Source organism: Augochlora pura, chromosome 10, assembly GCF_028453695.1.
Source record: "Augochlora pura isolate Apur16 chromosome 10, APUR_v2.2.1, whole genome shotgun sequence".
In the NCBI taxonomy this organism is placed as follows: domain Eukaryota; kingdom Metazoa; phylum Arthropoda; class Insecta; order Hymenoptera; family Halictidae; genus Augochlora; species Augochlora pura.
In genome coordinates, this window is record NC_135781.1 from 16,526,425 (window position 1) to 16,550,731 (window position 24,307).

Genomic DNA, 24,307 nt, shown 5'->3' on the forward strand with positions numbered 1-24,307 from the left:
TTATATCTTGAAAGCACACGATGAAACTGACCAAACGCTAGCATCCCAAAAGCTTTACCATAGTATTCGTAAATCTAGCACTGCATACGATACGCGTCGGAACGTAGAGGATGAGAAATAGCTTTGCGAAGCTGCCTCGCAATGCTCGGACGAAACTTGACTTTCGTATGAATTGTCACTGATTTCAAATAAATCCCAGCTCTGAATAAAGTTTGACATGCAGCGCGACCAAATTTTATCCGCATCAATGCAAAGCTCTGTTATGCTTGTTAAGAGAATAATGGTCTCCGACATGACAATTAATAACTAGACCGCGGCTTATATGCGTTTATGACAAAAACATTTTGTATCCACAGTTTGTAGCAGTAAAAAATGAAAAGAATAAATAATCCCTATGAATTTTCGAAAGTTTAGACTCATGTCATGAAATATAATCTGTACAATAAATTCTCTCCAATTGTCCTTCAGCTTTTAAACAAAGTTTTGGAAGACGTGATGCGATTATTCGCGGTTCGACAACTACGAAAACGAACCACAATGCTTGTATAATCGTATCTTCATCCCAAATCGTAAATATTTGTTTAAAAGCTGAGGGACGAATACTGTGCATGTTAAAATGTTAAATGAATAAATGAAATAAATGATAAAGTTACTATAAATTCCGTTAACAATAAATTTGGTTAATAAACAGTAACGTTCCGTATTAGTGAAAACGAGGAAAATGCGACTTAAGCAAGTCTGATTCCAACCCACTCGACCGTATTTAAACAGTAATTTTGCATTGAAACGGTAATCAGATTTTCACCTGTAGTACGCTAAAACCTCCTGAAAGCCATTCCCGTAGCCTACGAAAGTCCTCGAATGTTTAAGCCGGTGAACAACAGCTGCGAACCCTAACAGTGGTTGGATAGAGTCGTTTCCACTGAAAGTTGATTAGCTGGAGAAACAAAAGAACGAACAAGCGCGAAACATTCTATCGTACGGCTTCACGATTGAATTTCGCGGAGTTTCAGGAACGAAACAGCGCCCGGGGTAGATTCTGGGGGTTGGCGGGGATTTCCTAGGAACATTATGCGCCACGCGAGCCCACCGAAACAGAGTGCCGCTAATCAGATTCTGCACACATTGCTACAAAACCTTAGGTCGGTCATTATCGAAATTCGCAGCCGGCGCAGCTGGCTGTGTTTTCGATTCCGAACGATAGCTCGGGGAAAACGATACCTTCTGGACACCAAACGGACTTCAATAACGCGTGCTGTACCCCTAGTGCTTCTGTGTAACACAATACTCCTGCAAGCGGTGCGCAACGGTGAGCTCGGCCCGCGCTCGAGCATCCGACTTTGAATATGGATGAACGATCGGTGGGGTGCTAAATCGTGCATGACAGAAAACGCAAGGGCTCAAATTTGCACCTGGTTGCGATGTCCTTTTTTTTCAGCTCAGGAGCAGGGCACCTTCCTTTCTCTTTGTGCGAAAGATGCCCGAGAATTTCTATCATTGAAATTAGCTTACGCAACCTAACAAGAACGATAATCGGCGTTCTTTAGTTTCCCTTCTTCTTCGGCGCACCGGGCACGCTATAGACGTTTAGGTGAATCGTGAAAAATATATAATTTTTTCTGAGATGTATAATGGTACTGGCAAACGCTGTGCCGACTGAATATGCGACATCGAGTACGGCGTCAAATAGCAATTGGACACGTACATTCACTCGCGCTCAGATAAAAATAGTTTACGCATGAAAAGTCTCGTTGCTCGGATTGCTATTGGATATCGATACGATCGGGCGACAAACTGCGTTCACAGTATTTACATGCCTCCCGTTCGGACCAGCCAGGGCTAGTTTCAACGCTGAGAGGGGAAACGCGCGAATCAGTTTATTTGGCGTCTCTATACTAGAATCGACGAGCACTGCGCGACGAGTAAATTTTGTCTCGTTGAATTTATTTTACGAATGCAATTTCTATATTTTGATGAAAGTATAAATTATTTTTCTAGACTTATAGATTATATTTTGCGAAAGGTACAGTGTAAAGATTTGTTCGTTAGCATCTATGTTCTTTCCTGTACGCGAATAATAAATAATTGTTTGACTGCCGATTGAACGGGCTCAAAAATTTAGACAAATTAAAATGATTCGTGCGAGATAACTTAACAAAAGTACACTGCGTGAACAATTGGATAAACATACGAATGGATAAATTATTCTGACAATTATATTGTATGGCTGACGCGACAGTCGACGTGTTAAGTGTACAAAATACCGATTCTCTGCAACCGAAGCCGACCGTGAAAGTATCCATCCGCGTTCCCATATTTCGTATTCACCCTTTCTGTTACTGTTCCATTTCCGCGATGGGTTTTCCACGCAGGTTCGTCCGGAAAGCGATCGCCCCGTAATTCCTGCTCGTTCGAGTCTTCTATTTCGGCTCGAACGGAAGAACGGCTCCGCTTCGTATTCACCGTGTATTAACGATGGAAACGAACAGGCGAGTCACGACGATTAGACGCAGGGCTTTAGAATTCGCGACCGAACGATGATGTTGTATCGAGTGTGCGTGCATGCATAAGCACGAAAAATGAATACGATTACGCAGTGAATAGGCAAGGTCGGGCTCGACCCGTTTCGCGTACCGGCAAATAGCCGCTGAGAAAAATGAAGGAAAGAGAAAGGTGAGAACCTAGTGCCGCTGATTACGGCGAGGACTTGTTTTTTGTCCGACTTTTCCGGGTCGAGGGAAAACGCGAATCTGCCGACCCTTTCTCTTCGCCTTGTTCCGGAACTGTTGTTCTCCATCAATTCAAAACAATTTTTTTCACCAACTGCAAAATAATTCTGAAAAATATGGCATCTAGCAATTTAAAAAATTTAAGATTATGCATATTTAATGACCTGTATTTATCAAAAAAAAAAATCGTGGAAACGAATGCGATAAGTTTGGAAGAATAATGAAACTAGAAGTGTTCGTTATTGTAACTACAAAATTATTTCTCTCTGCATTCTATGGACATTGTTTTAATTTTTGAAAGGTTGTCAGTTCTGCCACAAAGTTTGGAGAAATATTTTTACATTTCTTGTAAGACTAAGAAAATATTAAAGTATGTTTAGTAAATAGTACGAGTCTGCTAACTTATCTTGGCTTGCGATATTGTTAAACGTCTTCCTGATTCTGGTAAAAGTGGTATGTACTCGTTCCTTTCAAATATAATTTTTTTATGTGTGGCAGGATATAACTCTTGGAATAAGTCTAGGTTTATAGGCAAAACGTAAGTTTGAAGAATCGCAAAATTCGTTTTTCTCGCAGCAGGTCATTAACGATAAAGTAGCTCCAGTGAGCACAGTTGTGAAAGAAGTCGTAAGACAAGGCGTAGTGAAGAGTCTCTTGCCTGATTGCTCACTTCAAAAATTCTGCTAAAGATTGAAAGGGGTAGTTTTCGGGCAACGAAGGGATTCTGCCCTTATGTAAAAACCGTATCAGTCTATGTATTAATAATGAACGAATAGAAGACTGAAATGCATTTTTAATATTTCAATCAAACTGTTAAGTCTATTAAATAAGACAATCTTTAGAATATGAATTGAGAAAAAAATCAATTTCACAAATTGAAAGATTCATCGTAGGAAAACTGAAGTAAGAATGTTGTCACTCTTTAATCGCACAAATGTTTCCTCGCATGTCACAAATTAGCAAGTTCTGTAAATGCATAAAGTTTAGTTATAACATTCTATCAATTGCAACATATCCCAAAGAAATGGCAGATTCGTCGAATATCATGCCCTGTTCTAATTACAATAACGTCGCGTACAAAATGAATCTGGTATCCTTTCTACGAAATTTAAATTGATTAAATATTCGGTCTCTGAAGCTCGACCGTGTGAACTTTGTCTTCCACTTCCATTTCCGGCGGAGGCTCAAATCTCCAATTCTAATTTCTTCATCACTTTCTGTTTTTCCATTTTCCATTAGTAAAAAATTCTTCTGTATGTTATGAACGCTCGAGTGGATCGGCAGATTGAATTTCAGTGTCGTTGGAAATGAAAGGATCGGTAATTGCTCGTCAGAGAGTTACCGCGAACCGGTGCGCTACGTTCTCCGCAGGTGACTAATCCTCGGCGCTGAAACAAAACCGTCTATCCGTATTTACGATTCTTTTATGCGGAATCTTACGGCAACGAACGTCAAAGCGCCTTCACAAAATGCCAGGCAATTCGAGTTACGGATCGATTCTTCTTGGAAATAACACGTTGCTGCTTTCGTATTTTCCTAAGGATGCCGCGCGCGAGCGCGCGCAACCTGATGCTATCGGCATTTCAAATTATCGGCAGAAAGAAACCCAGCGACCGGAAAATTTTAATACAATGTACGAGCGAAATTGCCGGCACTCAGGCAACGCTTTGGCTAATGACTTGGCCCGAACCTGGCAAATCGGCAGGTGAGTCAGTATCACGCTACGTCCTATGTCGTAGAACTACGTCACGACTCACGTCCTTTTTATTAACTGCGCTGATTCAGCAGTGTCTTGACTATTACGATTATCTTCTAAAATATAGCAAGTAAAACATTTTTATTGCGCAACGTATAATACCTTTTACATTTTAGGATTATCGTGCTGTCATTTACTTTTCCAGCTCCACATCTGCCAATGATTTATTAATTGAATATATTATTTAGAATAACTTCAGATTTTGTAATAATAGTAATAAACTGTGCAAGTAATTAATATTCAATGGATCAGATTTAATTCATAAAGAAACAGGCGATGCATCTTTAAAACCTTAAATACGCTTTCAACTACCTTTAAACTTGGTTCTATATAGCATAAAACAGCAGGCAGCTGTGTAAAACGAATATATCATACATAGAAGCAAGAGATCGTGAATGATATATTAAGATGTTGCGGTGGTACTAAATAACGTCGAATGAATTTATAATCGACAAAATCAATTCCTCAATTCCTCCTCTTCCTTGACAAAATCAATTCTCTCCGCATACTGAATCAAAGAAACAAATGCAGCTGGCCTTGTAGCGTCCTTGGCCCTGCCTACAAACAGCTCACCACATGAAATTCTAATATCCTCCTCGACCTCTGTCGGCAGTCACACTTTCCGTTTCTTCTCAATTGATTCTGTTCGACGGTCTGTCGATTGTGCGCGTTGAAACCGATCACCCCATATAGAATTCCTGACCGCAATTATCTAAATGATCGGAAGAAAACCGACTCTCCGGGGATGCATAGAAACGGGCGGCGTTCCACGAGGATACGAGAAATAGGCGAAAGTGGCTTTATTAGGATAGGCTCGGCATGAGTAACGACGTGCCAGTGAAAGGAACCGTTGATAAGAAAACGAGCGACCGCCGACAACCTGTTTCTCGCGTCGCCCTGTCTATGATTTCCTGGACGGGAAATTTATGAATTCCGAACAGGCCGCACGAATTTTTCATTCTCAAATATGCCGCTATGCTCACGACACACCTGAACATTCTTCCTGCACGAGATGCTTATGCAAATGTGGACACGCGAGTGGCTGAAAGAACGCGATTAATGAGAGAACTGCGAAGTCAGCAGATACAATTTGGTAAGATCGGACTATAAACAGAAACGTCTTGTGTAACCATCACATTTGAGACAAGATAGATTGCAGTCAGTTCGATAACCTAATACTTCAAACGTGTTCCGAAAGCATTCGTCGTTTAGTACCTCTCCTGGCTTCCTATTTTCCTACTTCACTTTCTATTTTCCCTGGCGACTTTACCGCAATGGTCTCCGTTTCCTCGTTTACGGTTTCGGCTTAATTAATTATGCTTTCTTTTCCTTCATTCTGCTTTGCCAATCATTGGCTCGGATTTTGAACCGCAACTGCACCTTGCATTTTACGTGTAACGAATCTAATCACGCGCGTTGTGCGCACGTATTTATGTTTTGCTCAATACTCGATATAATAGAAATCAAGGTATTATAGTATTATCGAACAATGAATACTTGAACACGATTTCGGAGGACCCTATAACCCTTTTCAATTTAACCCCCCGCTCTACAATAACGAGTTAGCATTCGTGATACAGATTTCATGCAAGATCTACTAACAATGAACATTATTAATTTTTTTTTATATCGAGATAAAGATAAATTCTTCTGTTATCAAAGCTTAGAAACAAAAGTACATAAAGACAATAAAAGAAACAAAAATCGTCTGATCCCATTATTAAAAATATTGAGGACATATAAGTATTAATCAACGCAGCGCGAAAGGAATGGTAGTGCAAGGGGTTAATTGCATTTAAACCAAATACCTATGTCTTGATTTGTTGTTAAATAAAAAAGACTATAGGCAGTCCTCCTATAATGCGGTATCCTACAACATGGTTTCGCTCTAATACGATAGGATAAATTGCGGAAACGTTTGTACAACGTTGTACTTCTGCAGCACTGTAAAACATGATTTTCGTTTAACATATATAATAAATAACTTACCACAGAATAATGATGGCAAGGACTAATGAACTATAGTGCCATTTCGCTTGAAAGAAGGTAAAAATTCAAAAGAGAGTTGTAAGCTTGTCCATCTTTGTACTATGAAATCTACAATGACCTTGTAAAATTACAGATTTTATAAAGAGACTAAAAGGTGCAAGAAATCTAAATGAAGAAGAATGTTTCGAAAGTGAAAGTGATATCGTTCAATCGAAAAAACGATTTCGCTTGATTATGCTGAGTAGTGATGAGGAAGGAATTTATTAAATTAAGGTTACACGAAATGAAAATAATATTTTTTTAAAATTAAGTTACTTATATGGAATTGAAAAGAAAGTTTCCTTGTATTAAGTTTACAAATTATAACCCCTCTTTTTATACTGGTTGTGGGTCTCATACAATACGGCATTTTCTATTGTGTTATAAGAGAGTTACCTGTGCGTATATATTCTTTTGCGACTATAGAAGCATTTCGCCATTCTTGGACAAGATTCCTGAATTTCGCGGATCTCTGAAGGAGTTTAAAGTATGGAATACCTTTTGTACTTAAAAAATCGTTACTAGAAATCTTTGTCGTCAGTGAAACTCGTCAAAGCACAGAAAGAGGTTGAAATAAGTCGTTGAAAGGACAATTTCCCACCGTCGGTCAAGGAAATCGTTGATTCTGGCACAGGTTACCCAACCTGTTATCGGCAAAAATTCAATAGCCATACAAAGGCGTTGCCGGTCGACTATAATTGCCAGCGGTGTCCGATTGCAAAAGATTAAATGGGACCGCGAGGTTAGCTAAAAAAGGCGACGGGGTATCGCGGGGCGTAGTCTGCCATTAATTCAAGGAGCGCGTCCTCTGCGATGGACATCGGCAAACGTACGAAAAAAAGCGGCTAGACATTTCGGAGCATGCGAATTAGAATTGCGACCTTGGGGCTCTCGGCCGCGCTCGTGCTAACACCTTCGGCACGTAAAAATAGCACGTCTGGATGGCTCGCGAAAGATAACGTGCTTTGACTTTCAAAAAAACGAAATGAAAAGAAACCGAGCATAAACGGCGACAAGTATTTCCATAATTTTATACCTGGCCCGAGAGGACGCTTGTGAGGTCAACCGGCAAGGCCCGGTCCGGTCCAGCCCGGCCTGGCCCGCCGCGGCGTACGGTTGTTGCAACCGGTGCAAGGAGGAGGAGAAGCTCGGCATGCGGATCACGCGCACCCGCGAATCGAGACCCGAGGACCATTGCGAAAAGTGGACCAAAACGTGAAGGGACCGTGATTAAATGTCGCTCGAGGGCGTCCAATAGAATCACTGGGGCACAAGCAGCCTTGCGCGTTCCTCTCTCTTTTTTTTTTATTCCTCTTTCTCTTCCTCTCTTTCTCTCTCTCTGTTCCTCTCTATCTATCTATCTATTTATCTATCTATGTGTCCTGTATTCCAGAAATAATTGCGCGATTCTAACTGCGTTCTGTCTCTGCTTCTCTACTCACACGTCGATGAAATTTTGATTAGAATCTATTAAGTGAATCAGGCTTCGTTAGGGTCCACGATGTGTGAAAGGGTTACAGAAATGCTGCAATCAATCCTGTCTTCTATTCGTGTATCGATGAATAAGCTGTTCTGATTTTATGTAACTTGTTTGAGAGTTGCGTGTTGGTCGATGTTTGAATGTAGGACGCAGGATCGAATTTGTTCAAGTTAGTATTTGACCACCACTGAAAATTTTCTCTTCGCTTAAAGTTATCATGAAACCGTGCAAATCAGCACGGTTGATCTCTCAAAACTAACGAAATTTTCGTTTTTAAACGATGTAACGATTATCCGTATTGCGACTCTTGAAAAACGATAACTACAGCTTAACAAATGTCGAATATATCAATTGAACGTCGATTAATAAGCGTACCAATTTGTTTGAAAATTTCCAATGATTCGCTACATGATCAGAGAGCATCAAACGTTAAAGCATCAAAATTTCGAACGTGAAATGTATTTTTTTTGCGAGCGCGATATTTTCTATTTAATTGGTAACCGGGCACTCTGGTTAATCAACGGAAAATTAATCGTGCAACGGTTGCCGAAATTCGTGAAAAAGGGGCGAGTCATTAGCGAAACTGGACCGAAACGGGAGGACGGAACGTGCTGGTGCGCCCGGCCGGAAACGAGATCCGCTCGATGGAAGCAGGATCGAGTGACGCTCGAGGGCGCTTCCTCTCGCGTCGGGGAACCAGTTTCGTGGCCAGGCATCGGAACTGGATCGTGGGCATTGAAGACGGAACGTAACGCAGTGTTTTCATGGCTTTATGACAACCTGCGCACCCGTGATTCCGTACTCGGTCACTTACGTAACGCTGACGGCAAGGTGCGTTCCAGAGGCTAGGAGCCGGAGAAACGAGGGCGAATAGGTGAACAGGGAGAAAAAGAGGGGCACAGTCGGAGAGATCGGGAGAGAGATGGACACTGGCGCGAGCAGATTCCGCGATGGAAGTGTAATATACTACTAGCTGCACCTCGTTCTTCGAAATCGAGACGGAAAAGGAAATGAGCCGGCTCCGCCACGCGCGAATGGAAAATCTCGTGATGCGATTACGGGCGGAAACAGCTTCAGAAAAATTTCCTCGAGGGATCTATTTTCGGCACAGTGCAGATTGCAGGCTACAGCCTCGTATCGCTTAACGAGAACTTCAGTCGAATTTTCTTAAGCGGCCAATTCAGAAAAATTTCTGCTAATGCGGCGCTCTTCAAGATTAAGGTTTCCACTACTGCTAAATGGATACCATCCTATGTAGCTACCGAGTATTTAATATTCCGGTGGAATGTCTCTCGTTCATTGTTCATATAATTGCGACTTGCGCACAGTCCTTATTACATTCGGGATGAATTATCGCCGTAACGATGCGGTCGGCTAATTTCGCTTTGAGTGGTTTGTGGCACAGAAAATTACATTTACTGTTGAAGAGCTCTGATATAAAAATTAATTTTACGGGAAGCCTGGTTATGTTTGGTATTCATTTTTACCAGCGACGTTGTCCATACATTCGTTTAATCAATCAGTAATCGATTGTTTCCGTCGATGTTATGATGATAATATCTTCGCAGCTATAAGCGAATGTTGTCATTAATCAAGCAACAACAATTAACGAAATAAATGTTTCCGCAAACAGAGGCTTGGATTAAAATGATGCTAAACGCCGCGGTCGAGCGGGTTTCCCATTGTGCCATTTTCGCCTGTTAATTGGAATCGATATCGAATTAATTAGCTGGATTGCAAGGAACACTCGTGAAACATAGAAAAGACTACTATGTACACAAAGCGACCTTTTTGTAAGACGTTGCACAATTAAAGGACGTTCGTAGTTAAATAATTTACAATAAAAGGCAACTTCACGATTTCAGGAATTATAGAACGAAGAATCTGAAGCGGGCAATGTTGACACGTTTAGTTTGCTGGCTTCAGCGCCAAGAATTTTTAATTGGCTGATAGCCAAGCAGTGTTGACACCTGTTCGAAGGGAATTCATTTCTCTCACGAAAAATTAATACATTTTGTTGGTATCTACAATTCATGCGGTTAGTATGATCATTAGTTGGTATGGTAACATAAATAATGAATTCAACATTAATGACGAAATCATTAAAAAATCACAGATATTAAAACGTTCTGTGGAGACGTTTTGTATGCGCAGGTATTCTTCCGTCACCCTTTATTTATCTGTGCCCGCGGAACGCTGTTGAATCAGCGACACCGGCGATTAATCGGATATATTTCACGCACTGTCCATTGTGTCTTTATCGTGCAGGGACAGAGCGATTTCAAGTGCTCCTTTCATTCATGAAAAGCGAATGTAATGGAGTAACTTTGCTCGTTGCGTGCCACTCAAATAAACTTTAAAAACAGGCTACTATACTGTAGTGGCCTGCGAGACTTTTAACCTCACGACATTTTATTCATACAACGTGCTCCAAGATTCTTGAAAAGTACAAAATTTTCTTTACAAACTAATGAAAAAGATTACATATTTCAATACTAAAGCTTTTCGCATTTAGTAAGTATTTCGGTTAATAATGTTGATTCTAACAGGGGATGGTATCTTCGGAATTCTGAAGGATAAACATACACCATTAAAAGTCAGTTAGTTATTGATCGTAATTGGGTTTCATAGTTTCGAAAATGTCAAATTTCGTACCAAAAAAAAAAGATTTGATTTGGAGGAACCGGCTGCTGAAAGTTACCCATTGTTGGTTGAAACTTACGATGAACATGCTTTAACCCAAAAAATCTTGTAAACGATGGTTTAAACGTTTTAGAGACGCTAGCTTTAAGTAAAAAAAGTGTCTAGGTCAGCTAAAGAAGTTTGAAGATTCAGATTTACAAGCATTATTGAATGAAGATTCGGCTCAAACAGTCATGCAATTGGCAGAAGCACCGAATGTTGCCCAATCGACCATTTCTGAACGTCTACACGCATTGGGAAAGATCCAAAATGGAAGAAAAGTGGGTTTCGTATGAATTAACAAAAAAGAGGCAATGAAAGCACTCGTGAAATTTTGATTGCTAGACGAAAAGAAAGATTTTTTGCATCAAGATTTAACAGATGGTGAAATGTAGATCTATTTTGACAACACAAAACGATATAGTAAAAAATCATTAGTGGACTCATGCCAGCCTTCAATGTCATAACCAGTCCGCGACATGCATGGAAACAAAGTTTAGCTGTGTATTTCGTGATATAATAGGGGAGCTGTGTATTGCGTACTGCTGAAACCTAATGAAACGATTACTGGGGAACGATACCGACAACAATTAATAAAACTGAACGGAGCATTCAAGGAAAATCTGCCAGAATACGCTCGAAAGCACGATAAAGTTATTTTACAACATGATAAAGCTTGGCTCCATATTGCAAATTATATAAAAAAAACTATTTAAAAACACTAAATGAGACGTTCAACCCCTTCAGACAAACACTCCATTTTTACAAAAAAAAGTGAAAATTTGATTTAATGAATGATTGGCTTCAAAAAACTAATCATTCTTTTGCCGCAGAGGCTATTCCTTGACAAAAAGATGAGAAGGAGTAATAGCTAATGATGGCTGATACTCTGATTATTAAGTTTTTTCATTTCATTATGGAAAGTAACGTTCAAACATGGCGAAAAGAGTCGACATTATTAACCAAAACAGCTCTTAGGAAAACAACGTCTCCATGATTTTTTACTAAAACAGCTTGCAATACTGTTTGACAGGTGCTGTGCCCGACAGTGGTGTCGCACCGAAGAGATTTCGTTTGGGGCGTAATAGCATCAGACTTGAAACGAAAACACGCGGCAAGGAAGTCTGGTAACGTTTCCTCGTGCAGCCGGTCACGTAATAGTGGCTATAATCTAACGAGACAGCAACCTCGAGAAATCTCGGGTGTACTTTCATTTCCACGTCGGACAAACATCTTTATACAGGACAAACCTGTCAGCCAGGCCGACATGAAACAGACCTGGGAGAACATCGTACGGTCGTTCGATGTATGTAAATCCTCCCGGAGGTCCGAAAAAAACGCACAATGGATACAGTGTCCTTTCGGCGACACGTTCGGCACTAGCCGGCGTCGTAGATTCGATTTACCTCGATAAATGTCGCTGTCGTTCTCCGTGGAGGAGATTGGCACCAAGTAGGTGGTCTGCTCGTAGGTCTGCTCGTCGGTGTACGCGATCGGGTCCGCGGACGTGAGCAGGATCCTGAGGATGACAGCCACTGCGGCCACGAGTTGGGCGGCACTGACTATCCTGGCCCACGACATTTTCGTTTTGCAGCTGCAGCTGTGAAGCGTCGTGACGTGGCTCGGCGTGGCTCTTCTCCACCGGGCTATTTCACAAATTCGTCCATCCTCGCGGTTCGCGGCGGCGTTCTCATCGCGGTCGTTTCACCCCCGAGACTGCAACGCGCGCGGCCGCTTGCAAGGATTTCAGGCGAAGCGAAGAAGAAAGTCCTCGCGAATGTCCGTGCCGATTAGCACGCGTTACATCGCGACCCCGTGCTCCGCAAAGGATAAGGATTCGCATTGTCTCATGGCACCCCGAGACGCAATCCGTCCCCCCTGTTGGCCGGTTACCGCGGGATCGTTGGCGACGACTGCTCGTTCAAGGATTCATCGGCGCACCATCATTTTCCTAAACGGTTTCACTCGGCCGTGGCGAATTGGCTGTTACGACGGAATCGATCGGCCGGACATGTTCTGCGGTAGCCTGAAGGAATATCGAAATTGTGGCAGGCACGTCGGGGACCGGGAGGATCGAGGTAACGAAGCGGCGATTGCATTCGCGCTCCGTGTTCATCCTCGCGACCCGATACATGTGCCTCTCGTAGACCGCGGCGAGTACACGTACGCGCAACGTGAGCGGAATATTAATGTGGCTCAAGATCGAACCCGACCAGCCCAATTTGGTCTCCTCCTGCCATCGATAAATAATCTCCTCCCTTCCTTCTGTCACTCTCCCCCACCACCTTCTGCGACTCGCGCCGCACCGTTCCACCCCGACGTCGCTGATTACCACTTTGTTTTCCTAACCGCGGATGAAAACGCGGAGAAAACCGAATTCGACGGTTCACACCGGACAACATTTCTCCCGCTAGCGTTGTTCTAATTGCATCGCCGACCGGCTCAATTAGTCGGAATTATGGCCTCGATTGTTTCTCGTCGGGCACAGAAGCGACCGGCCGCGCAGCAACAGCGCCGGTAGCAACAACGGAGACGCGACCAGCCGGCAGCGACAAACGCATCAGGTTCGCCAGCCGCTCAGCAATAATTACACGGCCCCTCTCGAACGTTTTAAAGCGGCTTTCCCTTATATTTTTAGTGCGTCAAGACCGAGGGGATATATGGCCGGCCACGTTGAGTCTCGCAGCCAACAGTCGTTTTGCGCTTTTACAGGGGGAGTTGTCGAAAACCAAGGCTCGTTCGTCGTATCGTCGCACCGGCACATCCCGCTCTGGGTCAGACTGCGAATCTAAATGGAAGTGACTCAAACATTTCCTCAATTTCTATTAATCAACGTTGGAACTGCTAGACGGCTCTATATCACTTGTTCCTGACACCTTTTTTTCTTTTATAGTCAACGAAGTTATGAAAATATTCCTGTGGGAAGTGTTCTGACATACTTCTTTATCCAATTATAGAATAATGAAACCAGTTATTTTGAGATGACGACTTGCTGTGCCCTTATCTTTGTTTCCGGGTATTATTAATTTTGCATTTATCGAATAAGACATTTAATTTCTGTTAGTAAAAAATAAATCAAATAATAGATGTCTTAGTCGATGAATGTAAAGTTAATCATGACCGAAAACGATCCAAAGGTACAATAATCGGCTTCACTACCTCTACGAAATTTCAATAAAATCATTTTTGTCATTTTCAATACGTTTGCATTTGCAAATCTCAACACAATTTTAACGAAACATTGTTCGCGTATAACATTGTTAACCCTTCTGTCGATGCTAAAAATCTTCTATAACGTTCAACAACATTTTATGCGTTTCTGATACAAAGAAATTTAAAAGGATGTGAACATATCTTATTGAAGTGATTATAGACAGCATCTCCAATATTTGGCATCTCTATTTACTATTTAATACAGACGATTTTTATTTTGCAGAAATATCAGATACCAAAATCCAGCTAGCTTTTTACTTCATTTAATTCAGTCATTGGAATAAACATAAATAGATAAGTTACGGTTGTTGCAAATGAAATAATACAGTACGAGAATACGTAACTAATACTACTTAATTACAAAGCGACACGGCACGGTTGAAACGCAGGCTTTAATTGTCAACATTTACGTTATCTGTGCAAAAAAACTGCATGAAATATCAATGAATAATTCCCGAGGACAATAAATTAAGATAGCAGGTAGAATAGCGTTAATTATTATACTACAATGTTATATTTTGCTTTTCGAGTAAGTAAATTATAGCTGTGATAACGTAATTAGAAATACATTTTTGCGATAAAAAATTCAACAATGGAATTTCAAGAATTGGAACAACAATTTGACCGCTCTGAGGACCTATTTACTTCTGCTATAGTAAGTAAAACATAAGAACTTAATACTGCATTTTAACAGGTATTTGTCCAGTCTATATAAAAGCAACGTAACTTGTTAAAAATCATATTTTTCAGTGAAATTTTTGAAAATGATATAAAACAAATTTGTCTTTATATATAAATTTTTCATTTCCTTTGGCTTTCTGAAGTTATATAATATCCGAACATCAAAGCGCTTAAACTTTGAAAAAAATCCTTCTATACGCAATATCTAATACTAGTACGCTCTTAGTTTGCTTTTGTTTACGTTTGCACCGTTATGTGACGCAACTGAAGTTGAAATCAGTTTTTTATTGAAATTATCTCTGTTTGGTAAAAATTAGAATTTAATTTATTTACAATTAAAAGAACAAGAATCAATTATTTTCTCTAATATTTAAATGACGAACTTTCGTCATGCGCACGAATATGTGTTAATTACTGACGGTAAGAACCCAGATTTAACCTCTTAAGCACGACGCCTCATTATAGTGGCTTTCGTGGAGGTTTCTTGCTTTACTCAATCGTATTATTAGTCATTAAAGTAAACGATTAACCCCTTGCATTATCACTCCTTTCATGCACGGATAATTAGCACTTATTCGTACTTAATAATTTTCCTAATAGAACCACATATTTTTTATTTCTTTTATCGTCTTTATCTACCTTTGTTTCTATACTTTGATGACAGAAAAATTTATTTTTACTTCGATGTAGGAAAAATGAATAATATTCATATTTAGTGCTGGCATAAAATCTTCACTGCGAGTCTGACTCGTTACTGTAGTGCAAGGGGTTAAAGTGAAAGTGTATGTGCACAATACACAAAGAAAAAAATATGCAGCTAATACTATACATATATCGCTATACCTAAAAAGTATATATTAAGAAAAATAGCAATTTAGTTATGAAAAAATTCATTCGCGCAAAATCCAGCCGTGCCAAAGAGGTTAAGAAATATTTGAGGGTGAGATGCTTAAAAATAAAATCGAAGTCAGTACGTCTTTAAAATTGCTGATGGCGCAAGACCTACGGCCTAAAGACAAAACACAAGACCTAAACACCTCGTAATTCCGAAAAGGTGATCTGTCTGTGACAATCTCCGGAAGGACAGTTGATCCACAGTCCAAGGACCGTTAGAGAATGTCCGAGAGCTGCGGACGGATCATCATCGCGAAGGATGCTGAGCAAGAAAGTCCGGTCGAGGAACGTCGGTCCTGGGAGACCGATCAACGATACGAGAACAGAATCGTTTCTGTCAGCTTATTGAATACGAGGAGCAAAGGCAGCGGTCCCGTAAAAAGGGGTATTTCCTTGGGAGTTTCCTCGCCGGAGAAACAGACGTCTTTACGTTTAATAAAAAAGTTCCCGGGCCGATCAAGATTAGACAGCCCCCTCCGCGCTGTGCGGCGGCGCTACCGATCTCTCTATCGCTGCATGTTAATCCGTCTCGTGTTGCCACCGTCGTGGATTATCGTATAAAAGTGAAAGAATGGGACCGTGCGAAAGATCAACCGAATTCCTACCCCGCCGCGTTCTCCGGGCGATTTCCCCTGGGAAACCCGCGCGCACGGAACAAAGACGAATTGTTCGCCATGATATCAGCAGACAGCGCGAGCAAATGGACGACTCGTAATTACGTCGCAATGATTCTGATTTTAACCGCAAGTTAACCGAGAATCGGCCGCGACGATGCTCCGCACACGTGCTGCTCCGCGCCGACCGCGAGCCTTGACATTTCTACGTCACAGAGGAATTCTCCGGCTGCTCCCCGCGATCATCCTAGTTACCCGGAGAGATTCGGAAGCGGCCGGATACGTCGCTCGACGAGACGAAACGAGACGAGACGAAACGAGATGAGAGAGAGAGACGAGAGCAAGTTACGCGTTCCGTCGAGCACACGATCGTGCTGAGGTCGAACGAACCGGGAAAAACGCTTCCGCCGATCGGAGATGAAAATTTCAGTTCCGCAATAAAGGATGACTCACTTGCATGCGACGCTTCGACGCGTGCACCTATGCACCTATATGTATGGGGTGTATCGTAATATGCAAGCGACGCATCGCCGTTGGCAGACCCGGTTCGCGGAATCGTGGGAATAGAGGCGGATGCACGGTTGCTTGCAAAAGTATTGGGCAAACGGCGTTTTAACGCAGATCTTGACTAACGTTCGTCGGTTCCGATTTTCTTCTTAAACGGCCATTCGGCGCGTCGGGTTGCAACTTTCTACGCGTGTACACACCGGGTTCGACTAGACTGCGGACCTGCATGCAGATACGGAGAGAAGACTGACGAAGCTGCGAGTACTTCGAATGAGGCGAGCGCCACTGTAACTTTATTAGTAGACATGAAACTTGTGTGTGCATTCGCGCAAGACTGTTTGCATCGAATACGCGCGATAAAACAAGATACGTTATTCAAATTGACTTGTTACCGTGTGCGAAAAACTACGTGGGAAATTGGAATGACACGGAAAGGCTTGGCGCAATTTAGTAAAATCTTCACTTGAACGCGTTAAGTGTCACTAATTATTAACCAGACAGCTGTTTTTCACGAGCATATTCGTCGTAACATATAATGTTACTTTTTCTGCATGTCTAGTATACTGGTTAAAAAATAGTTATGAAAACTATACATATATTTTGATATTCTTTATTAAATTATATATTTTAGAAATAGTAACTTGGACGGTTTTCAAAGAAATTGCATCAGCTAATTGGTTAATTAGGCTTTGAAAATCATTTTTATCGTAAGATATTGAACAAAGTGAAAATTATTAAGGTTTTTAGAATGCAAAAGAGTTGAACTAATATTTCCTATAGAAAATGTTCACTTTCTTGTTTCGATTTCATTAATTAAATAATTTTAATACTATGAAAAGTTTTAGAATTGATTTTCGAAACTTCCAGGCATTAATGCTAGAAATTATGTTAGTAAAAATTTAAATAAAAATCGGGCAAGTCTTACTTGTAATGCCTCACGTTTCCGTCTGCTCTAAAAAATTTGATTATTCGTTCGGCAAACGATGTATTGAACGGAAAACAAACGCAATCGCCCGTACACGTACTAAACCGATCTATATAAATGAAGATAAACGGTGACCATGCAATTGAAAACAGTCGCACTACATTACTTCAATTCGCGCGTCTCTCTTCCTCTTCCTCTTTCTCCTTCTGACTTGTGGATATTGCAGATTGATCAAATATTTTGCTGCCAACATAACTGCCCCAAAATCCACACAGCCGAGTTAATGATTTTCAAATCGTTTTCGTTTAGCTGTTGGCATTTCTGTTTATCTGTATCAATTACCAATGCTATCGAATCGGTGTGCAACGTGTTACACGCACGCTAATTCGGTCGACAGTAAAACGATCGTTAAACTCGTTTATATTCAGTTTTATTCTGCTTCAAATAGTTGCCTGTCATTCACATACCAACGAGAACTGACCCATGCTAACATTCAAATAATGTTTATACGTAGACTAGCCGCCAAGGCCGTCGTCGTCGGCTTACCGTATCCGATTTGTGATCACGATCAGAAGCGATACGGAATCGAGCAGGGGACACGCGTGTCCTGGAAACCTATTCCGCCAGTTCTCCCACGAGTTTCCATGCCGTTTACGATACACCCGGTATGCATGCGATGCACAATATATACCGATCCGGAGGAAGTTAAATATTGTTTCTCACTCCTCAACTAACAGAACTATCGATGATTTCCTGGCGACTTTCGTTTCCTGAGATGGACGTCAATCGAGCGACACACTGGGCAGACAAAAGAGAGAGACAGAAACAGGGGCAGTGAGAGAGAGAGAGAGAGAGAGAGAGAGAGAGAGAGAGAGAGAGAGAGAGGAAGCGCGAAAGCGAGAGACGGAGGACACTTCCGATTCCAATATCCCTCTCGACGAGAAATATCCAATTCCTCGACGATGAGGTCGGAAAGCGTGGAGAACTCGGTTCGAATCAACTTCGTATTCTGTATCGGTGCAATTTGCATAGGTCGCGCGCACCGATGACACTTCGCTGTCGCGTGGGATCGCGTCGATTGACGTACAGAAGACCGATCGATTTGTTCTACGAGACGTCGCTTCTTCGATGAATTCGACGGCGAGGGGTGTTGCCCTTCACCGTCGATTGTCATTTATTAACCCACCGCAGTCGAAACTGTGACAACGAGTTTTGAATCGACTCGTCGAAGATCAATCAGCAGGGACGGTGGACAATTTAGACGACGATATTGCCATGTGTCGTTTCTAAGTGGCTTCTGACCGGTATCTGAACACGGTATCGTAAATCCACCGTATCCGCTTCAAAATAAGTGATTTCTCAATGACAAAAACATACGGGAAAGCGCTATTACGGTAACCGAAATTCACCTTGGTTTTACTGTTTTATAAAAAAATGTAAATTCCAGACTCATTTGACCGGTACGACAGTTCTAACAGCAACTAGGATTTAGGTAAATGAAAACAAATAAGCCGTGACGAGCAATGAATGTAGGACATTCTGGAACGCGTGTAGAATTGTTTGTTATCATCGGGACAGATACCTGTGACAAGCACCCTACGACTATTCTTTGAATCGAAAATAACCGATCCATCTGCGCGATTGTTCGCGGTACGGTGCGGTGGATGGACAAGGCAGCTGGTGCCGATGCACTTTAAGAAGGAGAGCAGGATGCTGCGAAAATCGGAGTGAGATTCAAAAGGCGACGACTGGACAACGAGGTAGCGTTCCGCTGCTCGTACGCCCGGACGGATGCAGATATACACCGTTGGTCGGATGGCAGGTTCGCAGAGCGCATCGAATGCACCGTGAAACAGCGTCATTTCGGCAAAGCGCGGAGTGAACCCTTCACGCCTTATCGACCCTTCAACCTCGAGCCATGATTCCGCCCACGTTGAACGCGTACCGAGACCACGAACCGGCCTCCAGATCATTACCAGACGACACCTTTGGCCTCGTTGCTTGCCTCTTCGGCCCGATTAGTCGTGCGGGCGACAGTGCGGCGTAATCCTCGGACGCGAGCAAATCGCGACGAGCTGCACACTTGAAACTTTCTCACACTAGGCGTCATTCGGCACGGCACCGTGGTCGAGGCGTCGCACGCGCGACGAATCAAACGCCATATTTCGAACGGCAGGGCTAAACGCGCGTCGACGATCCGCGGACGAACGGGCCGGCCCCGAATCGGACAGCGAGGCGTGCGAGGATCCAGGGAGCGATCGAGAGACGATCCCGTCCCTGTGTAAGGAGCGTCGAGATCCTGCGAGAATGACACAACGCGCACTGGATCCGCTCGCCACGAACGGACACACGAACACTGGCACGCACACGATCCGCTCCCACGATCGGCACACACCGACGTCGATCTCGCAACGTTCTCGCGCGCACAGTAAACCGTGACTTCGGCTTGGTTCGGCTCGGCTGTGCACGCTCGGTCCTCCGGCTCGTCTCCAGTAGGGAACAGAACACAGACGGACAAACGGGACGAGCGTTCAGAGAGAGGGAGAGAAACTCACGCTGCCACACGCTCGCAGAGTACCGGCTCTCGTTCCTTCTATCTGTGTGGGTCTGGCTGTGTAGGCCGAAGTGGGTTTGTGTAGGCTGTATGCGCACACACACACATACACAAACACAGGCACACTCGTACACACAGAAGGGGTTGGAGCTGCAAGCTGGGTGTATGATTGTGCACGCGAGCGCGTCAGCTTGTTCACCATCGTGCGCGCGGGCGCGCTTGCACACGCGTGTCAGACATCACGAGCGCTCCCACACGTACATGCGGAGGCTCTGACAAGCCGGCTGTATACACGTGCGCTCGAAAATGTGCGTGAGAGAAAGAAAGGCGGAAAAAGGGAGGGGGATCCTGCGGCGAGACAGAGAGGGGATGTTGTGGTGGTGGAGCGCAACACAAAGCCGCTCCGAACAGGACGTTTGCGCTCGTTCGAATTCTCGGTGTAGTTGTAACGCGCGTTTCCCTCGGCTGCTCCCCGCTTATCGCGTCTTCTCCACGCCGAGAACCGAGAGAGAGAGACTCCGTCGTGTCGCATTCACCACGTACCGGACCACTCTTCTCGAGGACTGCACGCCGGAGTGAAAAATCGTGGAAAATCGATCGTAGAACGAAGAGGCGCGCCGGTGGCGACGACCGAAACGGCGTGGCTCTGTCCCCTTCTCGTTCCTCTGTTTAGCCCCTCTCCCTCCACCCCGACGCTCCGCGCACCGTCTTTGTCCTTCGTTGGGCCCCTATATATCGATACCTTCGTCTCTCTTTCATGCTCTGTCCTCCTCTTTTACTGTTTATCCACCCACGTTTCTCTCCGTCGTGCTACTCTCTGTCTCTCTCTCTCTCTCTTTCCCGGCTCTGCCGTTTCCTCTTAGCCCGTATCTTTCTCTCTTTCCTCCTCTGTCTCGTCTCTCCTTCTACCGCCGGCTCTCCGTCTAACCAGCGACGTCCTCTCCGTTTACACGGTTGCTGTCTCTTCGATCCTTGTCGGCTGCCCGATTCTCCCGTTTTTCGTCTTCGTTCACCACGCTCTCTCTCTCTCTCTGTCTCTCTCTCTCTGAACCGTGCCAATGTATGGATTTTCAGGCAATCCTTGCTAAGAAAAATTCGGAGCAAGCATTAGGTACACGCTGATGGCCGATCGGAATGGAGTCCGAGGGCCAAGATCTGGATCGACACCGGCCGCAGGATGACCCGGGCTCCGTTGGCTCACGAGTGCGCGGCGACGAGTGGCCGAGCAACGCGATGGCGGCCATGAAAATCTGCGAGCATGCCCTGCCCTGCCAGGGAACGAAACGACGACGACGGACGCACAAGTGTCGGGGGCCGTTCACGGACAATGTAGAAGAGCAGCTGGAAACCTGCTGCTGGCCGACCGGCCGCTTTCAGGGACGTAAGAGTCGATCCTCGTACCACGTGGTCCTAACTGTCATTGTCGGAGACGTGATTCGTGTACAGAACGCTTGGCCAGAGTGATCTCTCGCAGTGGACGATAAGAATCTGCCGGCGAGATGAAACGGTGTCATTAGACCGGCGTCATCGAGCGCTACCGTTGCACTCGCGGATTTTGGAGCAGATGTCGCCGTCTTTCGGTCGCACTGATTTTCCAGAGGTCTGTCTGTTAGGTGACAGAGACAGGGAGCGAGGGAAAGAGCGGGAAGGCAGATTTCGCATTCGCAAACTTTCTGCCGATCGAATTTTACGAGGCAGCCCGAGGGTGGACGGTCGCTTCCTGAGTCTGTTCCGTGTTCTCACGCCGACCGCGCGAACAATGGACGACACCGAGGAACAAAGCGATGCTGCCGCTCGGTAGGATCGTGATAGGATGTTCGGTAATTACGTATCAACGGATGCTATGGTAGTTGGGATTGATAAGTTTCGCCCCGAAGATGGCGATTCGCGTCAGGAACACCAGATTTTTCCGTCTCATCCAACAAGTGGAAACACATTATTGCAAGGAACTTTGGTACAGTTTCCAAGCATTAAGGAAACTTCTAAAAAGATAATTGTTTAGTAGACTGTCATCGGGACTAATGCCGCGTTCCATTAAGCTAATTGAGTGGAACTTTTAAACGGCAGCGCTTTAGTTTCCCAACTATAATGACGCGGAGGTTTGCAGTCTGTCTTTAAACAATGCTTTCGTATAAGAAGTATTTCTTCCGAACTAAACTTCTAGGAAAGTTTCGTCGCACAGTAGAGCTATACAGTCGGAGTGTGGTTTCGAAATGAATGAATGGTCAATGTAGAAGTCCTTATAGGCATCAGGGACATACGGACCATCAGAAAAGGCGAAAAAGAACCGTGACCGGAATAGAAGAGGTTTGCATAAAATATCCGAAGTAAACCTTTATTGTGTCCCGCGAATGGAGTACCACCATCGCTGACGTCCGACGAATTTAAATGATATCATTGACTGTGTCAGTTAAGAAGAGATCGTGCAGACGTTTCATGGACGTTGCGCTATGTTCATTATCTATACGTGTAATCAGTGTATTTCGACTGATAGAGACGATTCAGTTAAGCACGCTCTGTTCAGATGTATGTATAATTAAATGAATCAGACGTCCGCGTGGAGGCTTAAAAGGCTTCGCCGTGGGTCACCTTCTCCTCGTTCCGAGTAATCTTGCAAAGGCAAGAAAAGTCGTAGCGCAGATAAAAAAAGTCGTGATCCTGATACAATCTCTGTAAATATCACGTGCTAAGGGAGTTGATAAGTCTTTATCATTCTCCCCTAAGGTAGGAAACGAGTGATATCTATCAAAATCGAAATAACAAAAACTTTGACCTCTAGGGAAGTGCCTTATCTTCCGTCGATATTGGTCCCACTAATGATACCAAAAGTCATTTTATAGATACTTCATGGATTTGTGTTACTCATTGCTGATAAACAGGTTCCTATATTATCTACTGCGCTGTGTTACCAATCGTCGGTAAGTAAGCGGCCATTAGCAGTTCTTCCTTATCGATTACTGTTAAAGCGGATATAGCAGGATTGCTATTATCAATCGAGGGTAATGCAGAAACCAACCAGATTTCTGTTTTATCGATAGAACGAGCGCATCGGCGCGAAATACACGGTTTATCCGCGTGTCCGCCTGTCTCATCGCTGCCTTAACTTACTGCCTTCGTCCGTCATAACGGAAACTGTTGTCTCTGGTCCATGTCCTTCGGGGTTGAATATGCGTAGAGATACCCGGTACTGCGTATATGTCTCCAGATTGTGTATGCTGTGGTTCTGTAATGGAAAGAGAACGAGGCATTGTTTAAAAGGACGAATTGGTGGAGCAACACCGAAACACGACACCAATTAAAAAATTCATTGAAACGCATTCTTACGTAACTTACGTTAACGGCCGGATCACGTATGTATATGTCTTTTACTTCCATATGCATTTTGTCTCGCGGGCGATACCCGATCTGATAACCGAGGAACTGTCCGTGAATGGTGTCACGACTGGGCGGCGTCCATGCCAGATAAATCGACGTGGCCGAGGTATTGTAAGCGCTGGTAATTACGGGTCTTCCTTCTGGCGCTGCAAATGAAAAAAGGAAAGAGAGAAATACAGAGACACGTTGGCGTATTTTGAAGTACAAAAAGGTTTCATCGGCTCGAAATGTTTGGTTCACACTATCGAATGTTTATCATTCAAGGATTTTCATTAATTCGTATTTTATCGGGAACGATTTTCGTTGAAATGAAATTTTCAGGGTTTTTGTCGAACAATAGACAGGTAATTGATTTTTTCTCGACACTTGTTCATCACGTCCGTCACATTTTTCGGGGTAACAATCGTCCTCGACGCGCGTAATCATATAATGGAGTACAAATTCCGAAACTAGATAGAAAAACGTAATTCGAAATCAGTATTTCAGCGATTTTCCAAGGGCGTTTGTACGGGGTTGAACGAAGGATTTGTGTGTTTTTGCGAAAGCGATTTCTGTCATATAATTTTAAAAAATTGCTCCATAGGTTTTTTGTTCTAATATCCGGAGCAATCACTTTATTTCTATCGTTCAAGTTAAAGTAAACAATCACGAATCGGTGCGGCCGAGGGCCGTGGAAATATCTGGAAACAATCGACAGTAACTACCATTGAGCAATTCCATTTTTATTAGGCGGGAATGTATACGACGTAATTGTTGAATGTGGCTGTTTTTCATTGGACGTAGTAAAATAAATATTGTGAATCGAACGAGCATGCTGAAACGCATTTCCATTATTCTCCCCGTACCAGCGTCACATATTTTTGTCAAAC

General features: G+C 43.4%; 1 protein-coding gene and 1 long non-coding RNA gene across 4 annotated transcripts in view; one reads left to right on the forward strand and one right to left on the reverse strand.

Moving 5' to 3' along the window:
* LOC144475690 (putative receptor-type tyrosine-protein phosphatase mosPTP-1) overlaps positions 1-24,307 on the reverse strand; it is a 784,928-nt gene that overhangs the window by 25,003 nt on the left and 735,618 nt on the right. Inside the window, exons 5-6 of one of the 3 annotated variants that reach the window (XM_078191827.1) lie at positions 23,397-23,584; positions 23,172-23,286 (exon numbers count right to left, since the gene is read on the reverse strand). In XM_078191827.1, the coding sequence (XP_078047953.1) occupies positions 23,172-23,286; positions 23,397-23,584 (303 nt within the window). Of the gene's footprint in view, positions 1-12,081; positions 12,702-19,485; positions 19,958-23,171; positions 23,287-23,396; positions 23,585-24,307 lie in introns of those variants that run through there. The other 2 variants (XM_078191826.1, XM_078191825.1) reach the window with 2 other exon arrangements.
* On the forward strand, positions 3,996-4,724 carry LOC144476364 (uncharacterized). Its single transcript, XR_013495012.1, has 2 exons — positions 3,996-4,434; positions 4,602-4,724. It is a non-coding gene; the product is annotated as an uncharacterized LOC144476364 (long non-coding RNA).